At 36.3% G+C, this 25,606-nt stretch overlaps 1 protein-coding gene across 2 annotated transcripts in view; it reads right to left on the reverse strand.

Annotated features, from left to right (window-relative positions):
- fstl5 (follistatin-like 5) overlaps positions 1 to 25,606 on the reverse strand; it is a 189,020-nt gene that overhangs the window by 39,689 nt on the left and 123,725 nt on the right. Inside the window, exons 7-9 of one of the 2 annotated variants that reach the window (XM_028009466.1) lie at positions 23,901 to 24,067; positions 16,902 to 16,913; positions 13,914 to 14,034 (exon numbers count right to left, since the gene is read on the reverse strand). In XM_028009466.1, coding sequence (XP_027865267.1) covers positions 13,914 to 14,034; positions 16,902 to 16,913; positions 23,901 to 24,067 — 300 coding nt within the window. The remainder of the gene's footprint in view (positions 1 to 13,913; positions 14,035 to 16,901; positions 16,914 to 23,900; positions 24,068 to 25,606) is intronic. The other variant, XM_028009467.1, reaches the window with a different exon arrangement.

Genomic DNA, 25,606 nt, shown 5'->3' on the forward strand with positions numbered 1-25,606 from the left:
TAACATGCGACAGCGCCCATGTCAATGACAAACTAATCCCCTTTATTGTGTGGCCCATAACATGGCCATAACATAACATTTACCTTTGCACATCACTTCTTGCTGAGTTAATGTAGAAAATCTCATTTTTGAGAAACAGATTTTTAAATTTCTCTTCATAATCATCAAAACATACAGAAATATCCAGACAGTTGAATTACATGGCTTTGTAAATAATCCATGAGTTTCACTTCCATTAAGATGCACCTGTACACTTCAATTAAGTATGTTAATCTGGCTGAGGCTTCAATAATCAACCTGAAATGTAGGTACTAATATCAATGCAATTTGTGAATTAAGTAATTTTAACACAGACAACCATGCACAGATGTAACAGAACCTCAGGCTAGTATGAAGTTGTGGGATTAAGCCAGTGTGGAGAAAAGTCCAGTCATGCTAAGACAGAGTCTACAAAAAGAAAAGCTTGGATAAATAGTATATTTCATAAATATTTATTTGACATTTTAGTAGGAAAACAGATTTACTCTCCAGTTTCAGTTCTTCCTGCGTCTGTATGCATGGAGTTTTGAATTGTGTATGCAAGTCGGATTTAGAATGTTGAAGCCATTTAAGGCTTAAAAATGTTACTAGAAATGTTGCAATTATACTTCTGCTTGACAAAAATCCTATTTATTTTCTGCTCTCAGTTCTTCAATCTTCAGTGGATCCCTTGCAGGCCTTCTGATAATTGGTTTGCTTTGAAATCTGGGAAACATTTTTGAATTATCTTAAATTTACTCATTTAAAAGAATAATTTGAGTAAGTTAAAAGTGCACTTACTGATTCAGGATTTTTGTCCATACATTCATTAATGCAGGTGGCACATGGACATTAGCAAGCAAGCTTCTTTAGAATAACACCAGAACCGAAGCTTTCTGATCTATGGTGTACAAAAGTGAGGAAGAGTAGATCCAGGTGAGATCTCCGTAGGTTTCAGGAACCAGTTTAATCTGGACGTTAGGGGTTTGATTGGTTATTGGAAAATAATTTAATCAGAAACAGAATTTCTACTTCTTCTGATTTATTTCACATGCTACTAGATTAGGAGTCAAAGTTTGCAAGAATTTAGTCAAAACTGAAATTCTTTAGTAATTTCTTATAAGTTTGATGTGGTGAACCAACTGGTTCACATTGGTTAAGTAAAGAAGGTTATATAACTTCCGTTTAATCTTTTTAATTTTGACAAGTAACCCAAAAGGTTATGCATGCATCTGGATTTAGCTACTCCAGTCAATTTGTTGAACAGCAGCAGCTGAAAGTTATTTCTGATGTCTTTCAGTTTTGCACATCTGGAGTTCAACATGTTTGCCCATTCTTCTCTTGCAATCTGACTAAAACCCAGTCAGATGGGATGGAGAGTGTATGTGGTTAGTTTTGAGTCTTGACACAGATTCTCAATTGCATTTAGGTCAGTAAACATGTAGAAGAAGGTCCGATGAGGCCAAAACTGACATCTTTTTGGCCTGCATGCAAACATCTAGAGCTTGGGACATTTTATAACCTAAACCTGCCTCAATTTTCTCTGCATCTTTAGCTCTTACCCAGTTGGAGTGCTTCTTGATTTTCATGCTGCTGTTTGTTCAGCAACAAACTACTGGACTGTATTTACTGAATATCTGACCTCTGAAAGCAAAAGGTTGCACTGGATTTTATTTAGAAGTGTCAGAGTATAGGGGCGCCAGAACAAAAGTGCATACCAGTCCTTTCGCATTTGTATTTGTAAAACAGCGAGACGCCATTTTCTTTCTTGTTCAGCTATACACTACTTTTTATCCTACACAATATCCTGATAAAATAGTGAAAGGCATTCTATGTGACAACTGATTTTTGAAAACTGAAACTCCAGAAAGCACCAAATAATTTGACAAACCCACTCATCATAAAAGAAGTGGTTGTGTCCAAAGCTTTGATTAGACTTCGTAATATGAAAACTGCTTAAAACACGAGATGAGCGTAGGAGAGAAGAAAAGGCTGACAGTGGGTGGGAAATACTTCATTTCATATAGCGCAGAGACAAACTCTCTGAATATTCACATAGAACAAAAATATAATGAAATGAGCTTTCTCATTTCAGATTTTTTCAGTCAAATCTCTAATTTAAATATTAATTGCATTCCTTCCCAGTTTGACATAATGGCTGTGACATCACTGCTTCTACAGTTGAAACATGAGAACAGTGAAGTGCAAAAACTTTTGTGGGAGGACCCACATTTATCTGCGTTGCTGTAATTCCCATTGGCCACCCACAGAACTCAATAAAGGTCATTGCTTAGTTAAAGACTCATTATTAGCAAGGAGCTTTAGTCAGTAAATTTCCTTTGTGAATGCAGGAGAGAAGACTCATGTGCCATTGTGCTCTCCTTAATTTGTGGCTGTAATTTCTTCTGGTCACTGATAGGCCCATACAGTTGTTGAAAGGGAAAGAGTTGAATTCAAGAAAGCAGATATTGAGTTTATCTGGTTGCAAAGAAAACGGGGGAAGGGAGGAAGGAGTAGCCAATTCAAATGTTAACTGCAGCATTAAAGAAACTAAAATTCATATTTAATGCATGTAATTAGGTTCAAAACAAACTTAACTGATCCCAAGAGAACTGAGATAATTGTTCAATTAAAATACACAGTTTTCTCTCAGGGTTAAGCCCTTTATGAGTCAAAGTGGATAAAACTATTAAAACTATATAAAGCATAACATAATAGGTATTCAAAGCATTTTTGTAGATCATCAGTAGAGAATCACAAAGGTCTAGAATTTCCTTGTAGATAGCTGTGCTAACTATTCCCCTGTTAAAAACCTATAAGATTTTTCTTCACATTCTGTGATCTTGATTTCCAGATGAAATGAGGAATTTACTTTTATCTGAAAATATTACTTTGAGGGACTGAGCAACAGTCCAATCCTTTTACTTCATGATCCACACATAACACGTCTGACTGAGTCTCTGGTTCAGGAGTGACTTAACATAAGGAAAGTTTCAGCAGCTCACATTCTACGTTTGCCCTGATGTGGAAACAGCGGCTGTCTCAAAGCGAACATGGGTCAAGAAAAGATCTCTATACTGCCTAATACAAAGAGTTTTTTTTATTTATTTTTCCAGTTTATCAGAATAGGTTTTTTAGTGGTACACAATGTAAACTATTCATCTCCATAGTAACCTCACTCAGGTTGGGCATTTCGGGTACTTTGATGAGTCTTCAGATAACCGAATCTAATCTAGAATGTCTGAACATGTGAACAGAACATCTGAACTCTGGTTCTGAAATTGTGAACAGAACCAGAATGTGAGAATGTAGCCATCCATCCATCTTCTTTACACCCTTGTCGGGTCAGGAGGGGTGCTGGTGTCTATCTCCAGCTAGACATTCCGGGCAAGAAGCGGGGTCACGCTGGACAGGTCGCCAGTTTGTCGCAGGGCAACAGAGTCAGACAGGACAAACAACCATGCACACACACACCTAAGGAGAATTTAGAGAGACCAATTAACAGTCATGCTTTTTGACTGTGGGAGGAAGCCGGAGTACCCAGAGACAAACCCACGCATGCACAGGGAGAACATGCAAACTCCATGCAGAAAGACCCCGGGCCGGGAATCGAACCCAGGACCTTCTTACTGCAAAGCAACTGCTCCACTGTGCAGCCCTGAGGATGTAGTTGTCAGGTATGTTTACCTGTGCAGGTGCAAGGCATCACAAAACACACCCTGAACATTTGTTGACTTGTATAGTGTACATTATACAGGGTTTTATGTTTTATTTAGTATAAATTGGGGGTTATAGTTTAAAACACATCTGAAAAAAGAAGTTGTGGTCAGTTCTGAATGATAAATCCACCTCCAATTTTACAATATTTAATTTATTTATTTTGGACAGCAACCTGATCATTTATAAAGTAATTTGATTGATATTAAGGAATTAATACACTTGAGGGCAACTGTAATGTAATTTTATTACATTTAAATTTTTAAACTGTAGACTAAATTTGTTTATATTTTAAAACTCTATTCTTGCTATCTTTCAAGAATAGATCTTTTAGTGGGTTTTAATGTTTTAAAACATTTCTTTATTGAAATCCTCTTTTTTATTGATCTGAAGTTAAATTCTAATGTGAGAAAATGACATTTGAATTTTATTATCTGTAAGCCATAATTATTCAAGTTAAAAGAAAATTGCTTTAAATATATTGGTTTGTAATGAATCTATAAAACAAGATTCATATTGTGAAATAAAATTACTGAAATAAAACTTTTTTTATTAACATTCTTATGCATTTACAGACATATAAATAAACATCATACATAGGAAGTGGAGGGATAAGTCAACCATGCCAGATGTTAATATGCTGACAAAGTCACGTCTACACTGTTTTATATTTAGTTCCGTGTTACAATCAATTGTGTATAAAGATGGGCTAATTTCACTAACCCTTTTCACACATACATTTATTCCCAAGAAAATCTTGTTGCTTGAAACACTCCTAGAAATTGGGAAAAAGTAGCACTTTATTTTTCTACTCCAAACTTGATTCAGACAAGATGTGAGAGAAAATGCATTCTGATGTGCTTCTGAGAGCGTCAGGAGAGTCACTGCCAGGAGAACGTGACACGGCAGGGCTGACAGCTCCATCATAAAGCTCCCAAGCCGCTCGTCAATCACTCAGCAAGGCTCCCGTCTGCTTTGGTGCTTCACAAGATGAGCAGGGATGCACAGAAACATTGTGGCAGAAGACCACTTCAACATCCCACAACTGGGACATTTCCAACAAGCCCAGAAAGACTTATTACAAAGCTTCAATCAAATTAAACCCTAGGTGATAAAAATTAAACATGCTGGCCAGATCTGGTGGGTTGTGGGAACTGATCAGAGAGTATACAATCAAGTGCACATCCGTAGCATTAATGTACAAGACGCAGCACTGCATCCCACAGTTACACAAAGCGTGACAAATAAAGCTACGACATGATCAAACGTCTCTCCACAGTTATTACTTTCCCATGGAGATGTGGGAGTCAGTGTGCATCCAGCACATAGCATACGTTTTACAGAGCTAGTGAAACAGTACTTTTTAAGTATAAAACAAAAGTAAAAGAATAAAACAGCTAGAGGAGTTATAAAAAAGATGTGGAACTAAACTTATAAAAAGTATAATGGAACCTCGGGGAAATCTGCTACAGTTTTTCTCATTTTTCCACCTCAGAAGAGGTACCAGATGCTTATTTTTTCCCCGCAGTATTTCCTGTTTGAGTTATTACTTGGCAAAAGGAATTCATAGAATTTAATTTTCTACAGGGATTTGATTTCATTGCATAAAAAAAAATAAAAGTACAATTTAACAAGAGATTCTCCTTTTCCTCAGAAAGACCAAGATTCCAGATGTTTTTATTAGTCTGAATTATAAGGTCATGATAGAAATGACCAATTATTAATTTACAATTATTTGTATTTATGTCAACAGTGTATTTTTTGTAATTAGAAAATAATTGTAGTACATCAGGAAATCCAACACTTGTGTCATGCATGAGTTGATGATGTCCAGATCAAAGCTATTTTTCCTAGACCTGAGACATTTGAGGTTAAAAGTATGTTCTCTTTGTATCTTTACCAAGTTCCCAGTTGGAAAATCATCAACATTCCATCAAGTCAGACAGCAGCCCTGAGTTCACTGTCCAACATGGCTGACCTGAGTTCTAACCAAAAAAAAAAAGCTGCTAAAGGCTCCTTTATGTTACTCTGAAAATTGATCAAATGTAACACTTACCCTATTAGACAAATTATTAGGCATTATTGTTCACTCCTCCACTTTCGTTTTCTTCTACACACACTGAGCTGGAGAAGATGTATTAATATTTGGAAACTATTTTCTAAATCCACATGTAAAACCTTTGCTCTCTAAATAATAAAGATGTTCAAAATAAAGTTATAAAGTAAAACATGACTGAGGCAAAGTGTAAGAAAATGAATGAACTTCTGAATTAACAGAACAGTATGCTTTTAGTTTGATATTTTCAGAGAATGCTGAAGGTAGGTTTTTTATTTGCTTTGAAATTATCTAATGTCACACAATACAGTAATCATTTGGAGAAACATTCATGTGTTCATCATTATGTAGGTACAATTAACAAAAGTATATTTATTTGAGCCATTAACATTTCATAATAGTCCAGAAACATCACCGGGGGAAAAAAATGCATCCTTTCACAGTTAGACGTGCAGCAGAGCATCACCTGTCTGAGCTGCAGTGTGTACAAACATGCTGCCATACATTTCAGATTTTTCAAATGCTTAAGATGACAAACCAATTGTTTCTGTGATGCAGTGAGAGAAATCCCTCCCAGTTTGTTGATTTTTCAGCCGTTTAGAATCTACTGTGGACATATCTGCATTTTTTGAATCTTTGCAAGGACTGCTCTTAAGTTGCTTTTTATATTAACAGCATTTTATATTTTTACAATTTATAGCATTTTCTATTTTATTTTTTATTTTATCTACAACTACTACTTAGTGGTAGTTGTTATTGTGTCTTGTCTCTATGCTGTAACTGCGAAGTAATTTCCCTGCTGGGATGAATAAAGTACTTCTATTCTATTCTATTCTATTCTATTCTATAGGGCGACAACACAGATCGGAAGAGGATTGGAGTTTATGGCTCCGATATTTAAAACACCTTGATCAATACTTTGGATCAATGCTTGGTATTGGGTTAAGTCTAAGATCAATGTTAAACCAGATCAGTATTACCAAATTATTGCAAGATTATTTTTGACTGTGAGGTTCAGAAGTCTTTTCTTAGCGCCTTTTACAGTTTAGACATGACTGTAAAATATATGATCGATCAATATTCATTTAAAGCAAAATCTGTGCTGTTGTCAGCGTTGTTCTGCAGGTTTTATTTCCACAGCAAACATCTTCCCTCTAACCCCAACCAGACACAACAAATCTACACTTCTTGTCTGGGCTCATTTCCAGCTGCTACACACTGCTACGACCCAGACTTTTTATCTGCAGGCATTCCTTTGGTACTACAGGGGAGGGGGGAAAAAACCCTTACAACCTCACGGCATTCACCTTGGGGCCTGCAAGTATCCGCACATCGACTAACAGTGGGGAAAGAGAAAAACCCAGTTCAATCAAGGTTTGGTTCCAGAGTGTGCACAGTGTATGGAGGTAAGCTCTCATTAGTCTGACACCACCTCTACCTCTGGCCTCCTCTCACTAAAAATATGACATTTAAGGAAAGAAGGATTATTTTAAAGCCAAGAATCAGCACACACAGACGCCATCCCTACCTACCACCCACAGCTGACCTCCAAGCTGACAATGTCCTTCTAAAACCTCCAACCTCAACCAAAATGAGTTACTTCAGAGGGTGAAGAGGGTGAGTTATCTACAGTAACTCACCCTCTCAAGGGTGAGTTACTGTAGCTATAAAAAACTATATTTTTAAAGCAACAAAAATATTCATATGTCATGAATACTTGAAACTTTAAATGTATCCTCTGTGAAAGCAATACTGTATGTTTTAGTTTGACTTCCAATAATCTATTCTACACAGTAATTTGTTTTCTGCTAAAGTGCCTGTGAAAGTGGACAAACTTTGCAGCCACAGGGAACAAATGAGATGCAACTTTATTGATTGTAGTGGGTAAAGTGGGGTCACTGCAACAAAAGAGCTGGCACAACAGACCAAAACTAATAAATAACCCCAACAAATTGAATTTCTTTAGAATAACAACATGTATTGAAGATAGCAGTAGACAGTCTTCAGAAAGATGAGGTGGACAGTAAGTACAATGTGTTTTATCAATATGAGGTATTTTGATGAATCATGTTTTCAAAAAGAGAGAAAACATTTTACATTTGATTTTGCTACATCAGGGCTGTCCAAAGCCTGGGGGCCATTTGGGGCCCTATGAATTATTTTCTGGGAATCCTGAACCACAAGTTTGGTTTCTCAGCGTTTAAATAAATTATATATGATCAAATGTTTGCTGAAGCTAGGCCTTTCAAATAAGATTGAAACTAAATTCTTTCTAAAATGCAAAGCACAAACTAAAAAAATAAAAATGAACTTAATATTTATCAATTACAAAATGTAAAAATAAGGCCCTTTTTATATGCCAGAGCTGCAGTGTTTTGTAAAACTGTTGTGTAAACTGTTGAGCAGGAGAACAATGTGATTGGGTTTGAATTTTTAATGAAGTTTCCACCTATTATATGACTAATATTCCTCTGAGAACCAATCAAACGTTAGGGGGGAAATATCAAAAATGGGGAAAAAAGGCATAATAACATGGTTGAATTACTGTGAACACTAACTAATACATGTTTTAGACTTGTTGAAACACCGTTTGATTTAATTTCAGCATTCAGTGTTTGGTATTTGATGAGAGCTCACACCTTTCATCAAATATAGTAAATCTAGTTTAACCTGAATCAAACTCCAGCTGTCTTAGTGTGATGTTCCTCACATTTGGTCAGTTGCGCTCATTAGGTAGAGCAAAGAAAGTCAATGATTTTGGTGTACAAATGTATCAATGAGAAGGAGCTTACAGAAGGAGAAGGAGATACAGGAGCAGATAGTCCAGTTTTTGTGACCACACAATTTTGGAATTTCTTCCAAAATTCAGTAAAACCCAAGACAGAAACGAGTTAAGGAGGATTTCCGATACAGACGCCATCACTGAAGGGGCAGCAGCATTGTTCAACAAGTGCTGGTTAGGTTATAAGGGGAAAACAATGTGTTCTCTAGATGTTTGGACCAAAAAGTAATGTGTTACTTTTAGAACGACACAAAACAGCACAGAGAATCACTTGAAATAAAACCCCATACCAACTATGAAACAAAGTGGTGGCTGCATCATGCACTGTAAATCCTTTCTATTAAAGGAATTGGAGCTTGGATAAGCTGGAATTGAGACAGGACATTTTCACATTTGACCCAAAACCTTTGGAACCATTGTTTGCTAGAAAACTAAAGGACAATTCTATTTTATTTTCAGTACCACATAGAGCCCTAACTATATATCTAAATGAGCAACAGAATTTGTTTGGACTGATCTTGCCAAATTTCAGAAATCATTTGACAGAAAATCTGTTCTTACAGTCTGACAGATTGAAAGCATGTTTTGCAAAGTGGGTAATTTTTACCTGCTCAATATGTTGCTATCAGACTCCAACCAAAAAGACTGAATGTGAAATCTGACTCAAAAGGGGGTTCAGAACAATTTTAATGTAATGGGGTGCACACAATAACTGGTACCAAGTTATTGCATCTTTGTTATGCTTTTCACCAACAAATGTTAGTTTTTCAGTAAGATTTATCATTATATATATGACCTAGAAGAAGAAAATAGTTCTAGAATTAATTAACATGGTCTTGTTTTGCTTAAGTCACACAGGTAGCCAGGATTACCACAGATTAAATACAGATTGATTAGATCAGTTTATCATAAGTGATATAACCTTCCAAACTAAGCCCAAAATGGTTGACTGTGGTTTAATTTTTTTTTTTACAGTTTCAGAGGCAGTGACATTGCCTTAATTTTATTTTTCTATGAGAAAAAACAAACAAATTTTGAACCAAAGTGATCAAGACATTGGAAATGTGTGGACTTAATGTGGATGGTGGTAAAACCAAATACTAACATCTAAATAAATGAAGGTCATTTATTTTCCAGAAATTTTGATTTTGATTAATTAAATAATAAAACAGCTCTGGACTCTCAAACATTTTGTCACTGATTTTTACTTAGACTTGGAACCTTTGTAGTTTGTTTTTTCTGGTATTACAGTGATTGACAGTTTGGACTAGGATTATCCCATTTTAGCTCTTTTTTAATTGAGTTGTACAAAATCTAATCTTGGTAGGGTGATACAGGTCCTTTGAGACTTCACCTACCCTGGGAATGTAAAGACAGCTTTCATTGAAAGGTCATGTGGAAGTTACAATATTAATTACAACCCAAAGTTATTGGTCTCCCAAGATTCTGGCAGTCTCCATATGCACAATAAGGTCTGTATATCAGTACAATTAACCTCTCAGTAATCTGTTAGAAGAATGATAATGATCCAGCTGTCTGTCAAAAGTAAGTAGAATATATTCACTGACTTTACAAAGTGGTTTATTTGCACCCACCTCATGAAATTTAGTCTCATTTACTGGATGAGTTCACCTTTGGCCTCTACAATATACTGTACGTCTGTTTTAGCATTCACATGGGCCATCAAACCCGCCCAAACCAATTAGAAGAAAAACTAACAAAAAACTTGCCAATGCCAATCAAGCTGGTGTATTTTATCGGGACTGAAGTGTGAGGCTTTTAGCAGCAGGTAAAGAAAAGTATGAATAAAATTTTTTAAATATTAGCTGATGTTTTTCTAAAGAGTGCCAAGATTTTTATTCTGAAAGGATCACTACAGGAAGACTATAATTTGCACAAAAATTAGATTTTTTTAAATACTATAAATATATCATATTTAAAGAAAGAAAACCTAAATATAGTAAAAATATGAAATACAAACCAATCTGCCTTCCTGTTGGTTATAAAAGCAGGTAAATAATTCTAAATCACACTTTTATGAAAGAAAAAGAGGCTTTTGTGTCACACACTCTTAACTCAATGTGCATCTTCAAACATCACTAGAAACCTGAAAACATAATCACTGAAAGGATTTATTTCTTCCCAAGAAACAGTTTTGCAGCAAATGTCTAAATAAATGTCTGATCATTCATAGCGACCAAAAAACACAAAGTATGTGTGTATCGATTATCTAAAGGAGAGCTCCACCAATATGAGGAATTTCTCCTCATCCACCAAAAACAACTTGGGTTTGTTTTACCCCAGAATTATCAAACAATTGGAATGAAGGAGGGAAGAAACGACACGGTTTATGCCATGCCATAAGTGGGTTGTATGGCTTGTGCACAGAATCAACAACTGGACCGCTAAAATCTACTGTGGGTGTTGCTTTTGAGAAGATAGTCCATATATTATAAAAAATACTTTCTTTTCTTCGAAGTGGCAAGAAACAATTTTGTTCTTTGTCTAAACTAATTGAAGAACTGTGGGTTTTCTATAGCCAAACCACATAATGTCGAAGGAAAACTAACTACAACAGTCGGGCCTAACAGTCGGTGTCAGAATAATATCAGATAGCTACATAACCAGTGGTGGGCACTGCTAACTAAAAGGTTTGTTGTGCTAACCCTAAAACACTAATCATACACATTATTTCCACTAACACTAACACACTTGGTCTTTGTTCCTCCCAGTATCCTAAAAATAAATTTAATATGAAATTCTATTGCTACGCATATACAACATTTGAACAAAGTAACCTCTGATGAGTTTGTTAGCGGCAAATAAATCAACGTTGTGACTTCTTGAGCAAAGCCGAACCAGGAAAAATAGATTTCAAAAATAAAGACAGGCAGGTGCTTAAAAACTCAAAGCTGCTGTAGGAAAAGCTGCTCAAAAGCCTCCTAAAAGAGGAAAGCCTTTTAATATTGATGTCCTTCAGCTCAGGGTATAAAAGCAGAAAGTAACGACAAACATTTCTCCACAAAGTCTAAAAGGTTCAATTTAAAGGTTTTATTTGTAATTATTGTAATTTAGTTCATGTAATTTTGAAACATCATTAAAAAAGGGACTCTTTAACATTCACTATGCAAAACTACATTTAGTACTGCTTAGCTAATCTGTTGAAAGTCAAGTGTTTGTCCAATTATACCCAATAATAATTATGTCAGCATCTTCCTTCTAGATGTAAAAACGATCAGTTCCTTATGCAGATATACGGCAAACTGTAGCATTCAGATCATGCTTTACATGGAGATTACTGTTCTTTTACAACCAACTATTAAACTAAACGCTGAGCTTAACATAACATTTCAAACCAATTTATAATTGCTGTTGGCCTCAGAAGGCATAGTGTCTAAAATCTTCATACTGATAGTTAATTGGTGGGAACGTTTTGGTTTTGGAGGCCAAACCTATCAGCTTATGTTTTCATTGCCATCATGTGAACTGCATAAAACTCCAGCTGCTTCAGAAGGTAAATTATGTTTATCAGCACCAGGTAATTAAAGTTCAGTATCTACTCTCTTTCTAGCTTTATTTTTTGTTTCAACCAGCTCCCTGGGGACAGAACTGCATCCTCAGTAGTTAAATAGCCCATGGAATATTTTCTAACTGCATCCATCTGCTGTTTGGTGCTGAGCGGGCAATATACCGTACAATGAGCTGAAGCTCATGGCTTCACGTTCTCAAGGTGAGCTGCAGATGTGAGTGATGATTCAAGGTAGATCACCAACTGTGAATGACCTTTTTTCTCGCTATCACATTACTTTGCAACTGGTTTGACACATTTTACTGCTACTGTGAGCAAACTTTGATAATACTCCCCAGCCACTTAGCTTTGCATCAGCTATGAGGTCTCTTATTTTACCAAAGAGTACAGCCTGCAGTAGTCAGGACTGTTGTGGGACATAAAGTGCCTTAAACTACTTTTTGTCATGGTAAAAATGACAGACCTCAGTTTATTTAATTGAAATATCACATGATAAACCAACACAAACTATTGCAGTTGTTAACTTGAAGGAAAGTAGTATATGATTTTCCCACATGTTTTACAAATAAACCTGAGAAATGTGCTGTCTTTATATTTAGCTCCCATTGAAACTACTTATGCATGTTTTTGAGGTAAGCCTCTAGTAGGAAAGCTAGAAACTGAAGATTTTTCTTCTTTGTGAAATTACTCAAGTTCAGTCATATTGGATAAAGAGCATCTGTGGCACAAACTCTTAAGTGGATTTGGGTCTGAACTTTAACTGGGCCTTTCTAACCCCTTACAATGCCTTAATCTAAACCATTCCACAGCAGAGCCCTATGTTTATGGTTGTCCTTTAGGAAGGTGAACCTCCATCCTTTTGCTGCATCTAACATGTTTTTTTCCAGGATTACTCTAGTTTCTGGCATCCACCTCCCTTCTCTTCTGTTACAAGCTTCCAGTCCCTGTTGAAGATCCGTCTTCAACATGTTAGCTGTGCCCTCTTCATGCCTTGAGACAGACTGCAAACAGGACTTCATCGCTTTTTTCAATGTTTTTTTTTTTTAATTGTCACTACTTCATAAAGGTCATATGTTTAACATTAATCCAGTCAACAAATCCTCCCAACTGAGCGGAGGATGCAGTTCCGTCACTTCTTTTCTGATTAATGCTCTCTTTCCAGCTGGTGAACATCTCTGTTTGTAGTTATGCCATATTTTTAATTCTTGGACTATGTAGTCCGCTGTGAGATGTTCAACACTTCAGATATTGTTTATATCTTAAACTTGAATTCCCCTCGTCCAAAACCTCCTCTCTGATCCATCTGCTGTGTTCTTTAGCCTTCATGGTGATGTTTGTTCAACACCATGAACAAACATAATCACAGTGTTTGTTCATGGTGACAAACGTCTGTCTTAAAATTTCTTAAGACAGACGTTTTAAGATTTTCCATCAACCTACTGTCACTAACAATTCTTAGATATGCTAAAGAAGAACATGAAAACTCCATGCAGAAAGTCCCTGGCCAGGATTCAAACCCAGGACCTTATTACTGCAGGAAAAGCGTGCAACCAACTGATCTACCGTATTTTTATTTGAATTTTGCTAACGGAAAAAATGCACATAAAGGAAAGTCATGAACCATATTCTTTCTAGTTCACAGGGAAGTTATGCTTTATGTTGGCTTATTGGACAAAATCACAATAAAACTCAATAATGTTTGTGGTTAAAATGTAAAATGTAGTAAGGTTCAAGTTGTTTGAAAGCTACTGCAGTCACAGTATGATGATAAATTGCTTAAAGAGAGGGAACTGTAGAAATAACCTTCTTACCATTCACGTGGAGAATGTGGGTCTGAAACAGTTTGTCATATCCATCGGCATGACAGGTGTAGTTACCCATGTGGGTGGTGGTCACCTTGATGATGTACAGTGAGCCATCATCCCCAAAATCCTACCAGAGAAAGAGGACAGGCAGAGCTTTAATCACCCGGACAAACCCCTCAGAGCCTGGAAACAGCAGCTGTGGCTGAATCCAGGAAAACTAACTGTTTCAATGAAAATGCAACAAACAGCAGCACAGATGGAGATCTGGAAATAAAAGGAAATTAAACTTATCACAGCTGTTGGCAAAGGCACATTGTGGAGCAAACCTACATCAATCCATGACAAAAGCTAAACCTGTTATCTATAAAAGTCATATTTAGAAGTAACCATTTTCTCATATATGACATTTTTCCACAGCAGATGACTGATCTGACTCAGAGTGCAGCTACAATTAATTACTGCAGAAATCACTCTTTACTTCCTTCAGCGCAACAACTGGCTAATGTAGTACTGAAGACAATATCTAAATAATTCCAGATATACTTTTTAAACATTAAAAAACAAAAAAAGTAATTCCCCTATCGCATTCTCATTTAACAAATACATGCAACTATTCCCAGGCTGCCTTATTAAAATAGAACTTATACATTGATCATGCAGATATAACTAAAACTTGATGAATCCATGCCATGTTGTGATTATTAAACCTGAGAGCAAAAGAAAACTATTTCTGAACAAAGAAGAGAAACAGAATGATGAACTGTTCAGGCTGCGGTGCAGACGGAAGCCCACAAAGCTAATGAGCCTGATGACAATGCAATCCGCCGGGCAGAGGAGGAACAGATGCCACCTTGTAAAGACCACATGGCAATAAAAACCCTACACCACACTGATTAAGGAAGTTTTGTTTTATGTATATGCTTTTTCAAATTAATAACATAATTATTTCCCTTCCACCAACCAGCAGTGGCACAAGATCTTTGTCAAAATACAACAATCAGTGCAAAGGTTTTATGTCTTAGTCTGCTTTTACATGGGAGGGTTTGAAAGAACATTGATTCTAAGTTTTTTCCCTCCAGTAATGATTTTATTTCTTGCTTTAAATGTATGTTGTGATTTTAGCCATGTCTGCTTGCAGCAATATGCTTCATTTAATAGATTTGTTATTTTTCCTCTTTCAATCATGAAGAGTTTTCTTTAATCCATACCCCCATTAATTTGGAAATTTAATTGCTACAGAAAATATTACATTTCATTTCAATAATATGGTTTTCAAATAAAACATATTTATTGCATTACAGAATATAATCTTTGCAAATTATTTCAGCTTTTACTGTCTCTTTGACAAAATAAAGCAGAGAAAGAAAAGATATTGATGTAGTTCTTCATTTTAAACAGGAGGAATTTATAGTTATAGTTGACTCTTAAATTTAATTCATGTGAAGACTAGTCTGCATTCTAGAATGTGATTCATTATTTTATTTAAAATATATTAAATAAATATCCCAAAAGAAACAGAAAAACTAAGGTTACATTCGCGCAGCAGACAAATCTGACCTAAATCTGATTCTTTTGCGAAGTCTCCATTCTTCTTCTGCAGAATAAGAATGAGTGACCCTGAACTCGACCCCAAAAATTCAGATTTTGGGGCCGCAATAACCTGCACTTTGGGGTTGGAGACCGTTCACTCAGAAGTCTGAATGCAGATTTCACCAAAAAAAAAAAATCTGAATGACCATCTCAAACTGCTGAGTAGTTGTAGGCCGAGTTGCTCATAATGAAAATGTGTTTTTGAAAGAATGAGAGATCTGCAAATTTCAATGCGCCACCGTAATGAAGCTAAGATGGCAAGGCATTTCCATTCTAAAGTGACATGATCTAACGAGATTTAATCTGGCTCAGTGTTTCTCATTCCTCATGCCCAACACTTTTTTAATTTTCAAAAATATTATCTCACTTCTAATTACAGTTCTCATTTTACATTTGCTTACATCCTACAAGCTTTAAACTATATTTTCCAGTAAATAGTTGACAGACACGTTTGGAACATCAGGCATCCTGTTTACAAGTGTTCGGTGTGTTCATCATTTTATTCTTCTGAGCTCCAATCTGACTTCTGAAACCTGGATGACTGAAGCATCAGAGCTTCACAATACGAGGGGAAATCGATGGTACCTTTTGAGCTTCTTGGGCTGAGAGCATATTGTGTCACCTTCTTAAATGAAAAATGAAGGCGGGGGAGAAATGAAACTCAGAGGGGTGGAACGAGTCACGGCGGAGACTTTGTCGACATGATTCCTCCACCACACCTCATCACCCTCACCTTAACTATAAGCAGCACCCAGCTTCCTGCAGACTGAACAGGCCAGGGTAGGACCGTTCAGGAGAAAGGCAGACAAGGGCGGGTGGAGGAGGATTTACAAATAGGCCACAACCCTCAAGAAACCATAATTAATAAAGCTGCCAGAGCTGGGTCACCTCTGAAGAGGCATTGAAGGGGCAACTCATGGGATAGCTGACCTTCACCAGTGACGAGAGATTTTCAAAGAAATTTCTTGTCAGTTCACAATCTTTTTTTAAGAAGGCAAACAATGAGATGAAAGTAATACCCTATAAAGCATTGAAGTCGGTCTGCCAAGAAAAAATAAACTTTTACAAAAAGGAAATGTTTCTAGGAATAAGTTACATTAGTTTTACCCTGGTCTAAGAGAGTAAAGCTACAGTGGATTTAATTATATTACTTACAGCATTGCAAAATTCTGCAAACATAAAACTCTTCTTTTTTGCAGGTTTTATGTGCATACTATGTACAATCACTTTGAAATTGCTGGGCACAATTTTTTTTATTTTAATACAGAGAGAATTTCACTCTAAAAAATGTTACGAGTGAAGTATAATCTGCATGTTACAGGCACTATTGCAGCTTTGTGGGCTTTTTGTTAATATAATGCAATAATACCAAGCATAAACAGCACAAAAAGCAGAAAGCCCTACCTGAGATGGGATCTGTTGAAAAAACACGAAAGGTTAAAAAAATTAGAGGGTGACTTTTTTTCCACAACATTTAAGACACCATAATAATATTTAATAATAGTCTAAAACAAAATAACAAGACTTGTGCAGTTGACAAATTTTGCAGAAAAGTAAAAATTTTTCTTTGTCATTGGTGGTAAATATATTATAAAACAGACATTCAACACAGAAGTAAAAATCTAATATTTACTTCATGGCAGTTCGTTATTAGAAAATGCGCTTATCTCTTAGCAACAAATTAACAACAAACATTATTGTTCAAAAAACATAAGATTTCTTCTGCTCTTTTGAAATACCGCTCATCTGCTTAGACACAAAAAAAATGCAGTTGGTAAATATTGCAAAAGTAAAAATAAGATGTTTACTTCATGGCACTTTTCTACCAGGAAACATGCTCATCTCTTAGCAACAGACTAACAACAAATATTGTTATTGTCTAAAAATGTATTCTTCTTCTCTTTTGAAATACTACTTATGAATTGTAGTTGGTGAATTTTGCATTAGAGTTAAAATGTTATTTGTCATTGCTGTAAATAAAAAACAGACATTCAACACAAAAGTAAAAATCAGATGTTTACGTCGTGACACCTTGCTACCAGGAAACACGCTCATTCGTAGCAACAGATTAACAACAAATATTGTTATTGTTTAAAAATCAATTCTTCTCCTCTTTTGAAATACTACTTATGAATTGTAGTTGGTGAATTTTGCATTGGGGTGCCCTAAGTCGGTACTCAAGGGTCGGCATCCTGCATGTTTTAGTTCTCTCCCTGGTTTAATGCACCTGAATCCAATGATGGCTCGTTAGAAGGCCTTCATGTCGGTGTTCTTTCATGCTGAAAAGGTTGTTGGTACTACAAGGGAGAGAACTAAACCGTGCAGGATGCTGGCCCTCGAGGACCGACTTTGGGCACCTCTGCAGTTAAAATGTTCTTTGTCATTGGTGTAAATATACAACAGACATTCAACACAAAAGTAAAAATAAGATGTTTACTTCGTGTCACTTTGTTACCAGAACAGACATTCATCTCTTAGCAACAAATTAACAACAAATATTATTGTTAAACAAAAGTTTTCTTCTGCTCTTTTGAAATACTATTTAAGAATTACAGTTGGTGAATTTTGCAGAAGAGTTAAAATGTTATTTTCATAGGTGTAAATATATTATAAAACAGACATTCAAAACAAAAGTAAAAATCAGATGTTTACTTCGTGGCACTTCGTTGCCACAAAACACGCTCATCTCTTAACATCAAATTAATAAGTACAACTTAAATTGTAGATGTAAGATTAATGTTTACACAAATGCACACTTTTAAAGTTTACCAATGTTTCTTTTGCTTGGCCCCCGGGTGAAGACTGAATTACTGGCAGTGTTGGATGATGATGCAATAGTCAGCAACGGTCAGCTTCATGGAATTACAGTAAGCTGCTTTGTCAAAATTGAGAGAGACTCTATTGGGCTCCAGGATACCAGCTCCCTCGTGGGATTAGTGTGCAATTTACTAGATCAGAACGTCGTCAAAAACTTTGAAAATAACCATGTTCTAAACTGGGAACGCCTGTGGGATTACACAGTAAACGTCTCATTTACTCACAGGAATATGACTAATCAATGTTGGCAGTGGATGTTCACAAATATTTCCAACAAGCAATTATACTAAATTTGTCTGCAAGGCATTTTAGAATGTGTTTGTGGGTGCCAGGTGCATGTGAAATCCACTTTTGTCTATGAAAAGAACTGCAGTGATCGACTGGAAGCTTGAGAGCCAAAAATAAATCTGGATTAAGCCACTGCATAGTCCATCAGGGGTTCAGCTGGATATGGTTTGGTTTGCACATGGATCTGAACAGTGTTCAGCTGATGCTATGCATCATGCTGAATCACATGCTCTTAGTGTTTAGAGGTAATCCACACAACAGCAAAGGTTACAAAGTCAGGCTTTAAAGTGCCAACATCAAAACAACTGCATATGTTGTAAAATCACATGAAGTACTCTCAGTCTGAGGATATAGATTAACTCAATCACTTTAGGAAACTCCACAAACAGAAAACCAACATGCTGAGAGCTGTAGAAACACAAAACAAAACCATTCATTAAATGAATAAATTGAAGAAATGCAAAGCTTTTAGTGACAGTGTCCTAGTGAAGTATTAATTACATTTATTCTTTTCATTGCTGCTTTTAAAGGTGGGGATGGAGGGCGTGTGTGTGGAGAGGGGATGGTGTGGGGACTCCGATCCTTGAATGGCTGTAAACAGCATAATGGTGTAGTACTGTGATGATGCCATGCTGAAGGAGTGTTTGAAAGAGTATGAGCTTCTTAAAGAGACAGAGGCCCAATTTTAAGGTGTCAAATTACAAAGTCAAATTTCTTTTCAGTTATGTTTGATAAGACAGCATTTTCATAGCAATGGAAGGAAACATAGTTACTTGATGTTGCTATGAAAATGCATAATTCCTCAACCAATTAAACATGTACTTTTCATCTAAATTACTAAATCCTTTAAAACTCATTAAGAAGAAGGTCTCATTTGTCTAATTTAAATTTCTTTTCATGCCCTTTTATTATGATTTGATTAAAGCATATTTTGCTCAAATCTACCTTTAAAATAACTAGAATTCGTACACATTTTCCCGTTATACGTACACATTTTACAGTAAAGTTCAGGGATCTTCAGTGAGTCTCTAAAGGCTTCTGGCTGCATCTCTTTCTAAGATTTCCTAAAACACCTTAAAGGCATTTTGCGTTTTTTTAGTTGAATGTGTGAGATTGTCAAATTGACATGTGTCAATATGACAGTGTGATGTGTGTGTGGGTGTTCAGGTGGACTGACATCTGCCTTTAACTAAGAGACTGCTTTTGTCAGTCTAACATAAAAGAGATAGCAGTAGAGTGCTGCACGATTTTCATGCCTTTGTGGTGTTTTCTATCACAAAAGAAACTCAGGAGCTTTTTCACAGTTTCACCAGTTTTACGATTACCTGTCAGAACAAAGCTCCAGTCTACTGGAGGCAATGAAGATTAGCACAGACTTGCAAATGTACACAAACGAAGTTACTGACGACACTAAAATCATTTAAGTGAGGCAGAACAAGGCTATTTTTCTAGTTATAGGTAGGTCTGAAGCCTTCCTTAAAGTAATGTGTATTTTCTGGCCTAGTTCAAACAATCCTGAATTGAAGAACTGAACTTCAAGAGGTTTCCTGGTGTTCATTGAGCTCCTTTAGACGCATGATGGGAGTTTGAGAATTCCCATTCTTACAAAAGCAAACCCAGAGCTTCTGTAGGGAGATTCTGCTGGTTGATTGTCATCATCAATGAAAGAGTCTGGTGGGAGCAGTGGCGGTTTATCCATCATCTTCTGCTGTTGAACTGTATGGATTGATCATTTTAGGATTTGAAGCAAAACAAGCCAGAATTGCATGATGACAAGGCTGCAAACTAATCACACCAACATATTGCTGGTGAGACAGCAAGCAATTTATTACCTTCTTAGTTCTGCGCCTGTGATGTACATTCTGTCCCACAACTGCTCTGACTGCACCTGAAAGAGCTCACTTAGCTGCTATACCAAACAACCCAAAATCAAATTATTAAACTACATATAGAAATAAGTGTTACAAAAACATACCTCTATCCAAATTGTGCAGTTCTTCAATTCAGTATTGTTTGAACTAGGCCAGAATATACACATTACTTTAAAGAAGGCTTCAGACCTACCTATAACCAGAAAAATAGCCTTGTTCTGCCTCACTTGTCAGCAACTTCCAACCTGTTATCAGTTTGTGTACATTTGCAAGTCTTTTCTAATCTTCATTGCCTCCAGTAGACTTGGTATGTGTAAATGGTATACCATCATCCTGCCACAATCCTGTGGGCAGTAAATCTGCTCCCATATGTTTAAGTGTCCTAATTATGCAAATGAGTCACCCATTAGAGGTGTAGCAAGATTTAGAGAGCCACTGGTAGAAGGATGCACCACAGCTCAGACCCATTTCTCATGACAACTAAAAGCATGTTCATTTGATGTTGCATTGTTAGGTGCTACATATTAGATAAATTATAATGTTATAATGTATTTCTTCCATCCATCAACCTATGCAGGAAGCTGGAAAAAAATTGTGTCCAAAACACAAGAGATGAAAAACTGGTGTTTAAATTTTGCAGTCATTATTGTCATTACTGAAAAACCCCAGACAAAGCCTTTCCTAGAATAATGAACGTCTCTTGACAGCAGACTCTTTCATCCTTCAGTTGACATTTGAATTAAAAATACACAGAGCAAGATCTGATATAAATCACTCAGGGAACAGACAAGTATGTGCAAAGAGCAGACAGAGACCACCCATGGTCAGGACACCGAACTCTACTGCGTGTCTTCAGGCAATATCAAAAAGATAAAACAAAAGCTAGTTGTATTGAACCTACAAAAACACGAAGAGAAAAAGTTGTTTGCCAGGAATAATAATAATTAAAAAAAAACACTTTCAAAGCTTCTTTTGACCCTGCAAAGCTTCATCTCACTTTGCAAATACTCCTAAAGACACTTACAGCGTTTTCAGTTTACAACTATTTTTAGCCTCATATTGTTAAAGGCAGAAATATATCACAAAAAAATGACAGGATGAAGCATTCAGCAGAAAAGCTGTGGGACTCATACCAGCAGTTTGAGCACTGGTTTTTATGGGCGACACACATCACTGACAAACAGAACCAGCAGCTCATGGTGCAAAAGATGACTGGCAACAGCTGGGTGCCTCTTACTCAATTTAAGGGTCATCAACATTTAACATAACTTTAGTGGCTTTGCTGGATTCACTTTATCTACTGTGCCACTGTTGGTTTAATTATGCACTGTAATATCACACTCATCTTAGTGATTTCTGAAAAAAAAAAGTTTAAGGTAAATGGAAACTCAATCTGAACTTCATCACGAGTTTTCTTGCTTCTTTTGATGTGGAAGAAAGTAAAACAAATGTCAGTCTGGGGCTGTGCATACAGATTAACACACTCACACACACAGTTATGAAAGAAGGTCCTTCCTCTAGGGCTGAAGCCCTTAGGTATCCCCTTTCATCTTCTCTCTCTGTCTCTGTCACTCCCACCATTTTCTAAACAGTCACCAAGAACACAATCTGACATATTGAATTATAGTCAGCCGTACAACACAAAGGCAAACCAATAGTAAAACAAAATAGGCTAAAATTGTTAGTTACTGCCAATACACATCAGAACAGGGGTCTTACTGCCGTGGATTCCTTCTCCGCTGGTGAAAAAACCCCCAGAATTTTCTTGGTTTTTGCTTAGCATGTGTAGCATTTATCTCACAAGTACAACTGAAAACCTGCTTTTTAGATCCGTCATAGAAAATGTTTTCAGATTTTTGGAAGAATGACAAGATACTTATATTTTCTACTGCTTTTAAGATTGCTGCTAAAAACTATTTAAAGAAGCACAACTTCAGGATCTCTGTGGTTCATGACTACATACCTATTTTTAATGTGCAACTTTAAAGCAGAGAAGCTTTTGAAATGATGAAACTAACCAAATTGTAAATACTACATATTTGAGATTAGTCAATAAAGTTAGCATTATTTAGGATTGTTAATAATCTAAGTTGCAATCTAATTTGTCTAGTTTTTTGTCCAATTTGTCCTGTTCAAAAGAGAAGATAGTGTCTCTTCAACTACTGCAAATTGTACATAAATCTGTAGCTGTACAGCTACAGATTTATGTACAATTTGTGTTCTTCTCCAGAAGAACACAAAACAGTTTTTAGCTCAACTGTTTGAGCTTTTTGAGCTCAACTGTTATGTTTCTTTGATTGTTTTTATTCATCATTTTCTGTTTGCCTTATTTAAAGTACTTTGTCCACCTGAAATGTGTATAAAAGTGATATAACAAAGACTGAATGATAACTTAACACATGGATATGTGAAATCATCAGAACTACACAATAACCCACTAAATTATGATAAGTCAAACCTTTTTCAGTCTGTTTAGATTAAAGGACCTCTGAGGCTCTGCTGTAATGTAAGAGTGAAGCTGAAATAACATTTCTGTTCTGTACAGCGACAGGTGCGCCTCTATGGATTAGACATATTTTTCTGTCACATCCTACATATCTTGATTTAACTGAGATCTGGGGGGATAGAAGGCCACATCAAGTTAAATTCATTGTCATGTTTCCTCAGATCCTTATCAAACCATTTCTTGCCAAGTGACAGGAGGTATTACCCTTCTGAAATAGATTGGCGCCATCAGGGAATAATGTTTCTATGACAGCGGCTTTCTTGTTTATAATAATGTTTATGTATGTGGTACATGTCAAACATCCACATGACAGCTTGGCTTTCTCCCAGAGCAATTCTAGTGTCCACCTTTCCAACATAGGGACACATGGAGACTGAAAACGAGTCATATCTCTTTGTTCCATGATCGATTTCTGTAACTCATGATCATATTGGTAGATATGAGTTGAGCTGATTGATTCAATACAACCTGTTATAAAGGGACAGCAAAGCGTTAAAAAGCTGTCCCTTTGGTGTAAAATTTTTAATAAGATGACAGAAAAGATCTTCATGTTGGCATGGATTAACAGAGTGCTGCCACTCCTCAACCTTTTTCTGTTCACTGATGGTCAGTTATTCCTTCAGCAAGTAGGAATAAATGTGGCATTTCTGTATTGAAGAACAAAAAAATAGACTAGGTTATTCTTATATACATCAAGGTTAAGCTGTAAAATTTCACATCAGCTGATCCCTATCAGAAACCCTTACATCTGAATTGAAAGGTTTCCTTCATCTTTAAACCGCTTGCTTTGTGTAATATCCCTTCCTCTTTCTACCCAGAGCCACTCATAACTTTTTAATTAAGTTATGACTACTCAGTGAACACATTCTGCATTGAAGTTTAAAACATTTTAAAAAATGTAAAATATTGACAAGTTCTTACGTTAAGGTCCTCCAGGTTCAGGGGGTTGAGATACTGATTGTTCCTTTTCCATAAAATAGGCGGTCTCCGCTCTCCTGTGATGGCGCAGGTCATCACGGCGCTCTGTCCAACGGTAACTGTTGTGACGCTGACTTTCTGCTCATCTGGGAGGTTCAGCAGGTAAACATCTGTTTAAGAGAAAAAAAAACAAAGGTAAGAAATGATATTCAATCAGAGGAAGGTAAAGTAATGTAGTGTGTGGTTGGTGGCCGTCTTCAAAGTGTTGGTGTGAGGACGCTTCAGTTGGACAGCAAAAATGTTATTTTTGAAACGCAGTCCGTTTCAAAACAATTGAATTATGAGGAGCGTCAGCCCAAGAGGAAACAAAAGGTTACATCACCAGTTTGGTAGTATTTTGGATGGTTAATGTAAAAATGAATAATTTTTTTGATACCAACTGATATGAAATTATATTATAATATGCTTTTTAGCCATATCACCAAGCTCTAATGAAGCTTGAAGTCTTGCTTTAAGATAGACTGTCGGTTTGTTCTTTAGAGAGGGAACAGAGTAACAAGAAAATGTACTTCAGTTCCAATACTTCAGAATAATATTATTCAAGTAAAAGGGGAAGTAAAACAACTTCTAAAAAGGTGTTTTTTCCAAGAACATACTGAAGTAAATGTAATTAGTTATTACCCACCTCTTAACACAAGTAACAGAAAACTGTAAATAAATTGGGCTAAAAGACAATAAATGTGAGATCACTCATTTTCCTGGTCAGATAAAACATTATCTAATTTTTGAGATAATGTTGCTCATTTTTATTGTGTTTCTTTGCTTTCAAATATTTACTGAAAGTCAATAAATTTACAGCTCCAATTTTTTGATACCTTGGCCATGAAAACAAACCCAACTCATTCAGGAAGCAGCTGCTCTTCTTTTCTGCTGACTGCAAACATCTCGTCTTACTTGTGCTGCTTGGTAACTTGAAGCTGGCTTATTTTTAAACATGCTTGCTGTCTGTAACACAAGTACAGACTTTTTGTTGTCTCTTAGTTAAGAAAAGGGACTAAGAGAAGAATCTGTACATCTGTTCAACTGACCAGAATTACCACATTCCTCTTCTCTGCATTCATGATTTAATTATAAAAGACCTGGTGGTCAGAAGGTAGGACAGCTTTGCTACTTGGTGCTTTGGAAGAGACCGTAAGGGCAGTGTACAATCATTCATTCTTTGGTATTATGTAATGTGGTCCATGAGATGATGATTTTTAATCTTTCTCTTGGGTAATGAACAATGGAGCAAAAGGAAACAGAGACTCAATTTGTTCTGCTCCTCAGGGCATGAAATACAAAATCTAATGAAAGAGAAGGTCCAACAGACAGTGCTCACTTGCCACAGCCTGGAGAATAACGATGCAAGCACCTTTAATTAAAGTGAGACTGCTGTCGCTCGGAGACCAATGGCTTCTCATGTCTTTAAACTTGCCTTTGGTATGCTGTATCTGTGATTTTGTTGCATCTAAACTGAGAACTGGGAAAACTTGTTAGATGTTCACCAGTCAGACAGGAGACATCAGACGACTCGTTCCAAGAAGAAACTGCAATCACTATGCTGCTTCCAACTCACTGAATTTGTGAGGTTGTATAAACACCTAATTAAAAGTCTTGCCTTAAAATTTTATTTGACATATTACATGAATTATAAGTAGTCAATTAGTTAC

This window comes from Xiphophorus couchianus, chromosome 23, assembly GCF_001444195.1.
Source record: "Xiphophorus couchianus chromosome 23, X_couchianus-1.0, whole genome shotgun sequence".
NCBI lineage: Eukaryota > Metazoa > Chordata > Actinopteri > Cyprinodontiformes > Poeciliidae > Xiphophorus > Xiphophorus couchianus.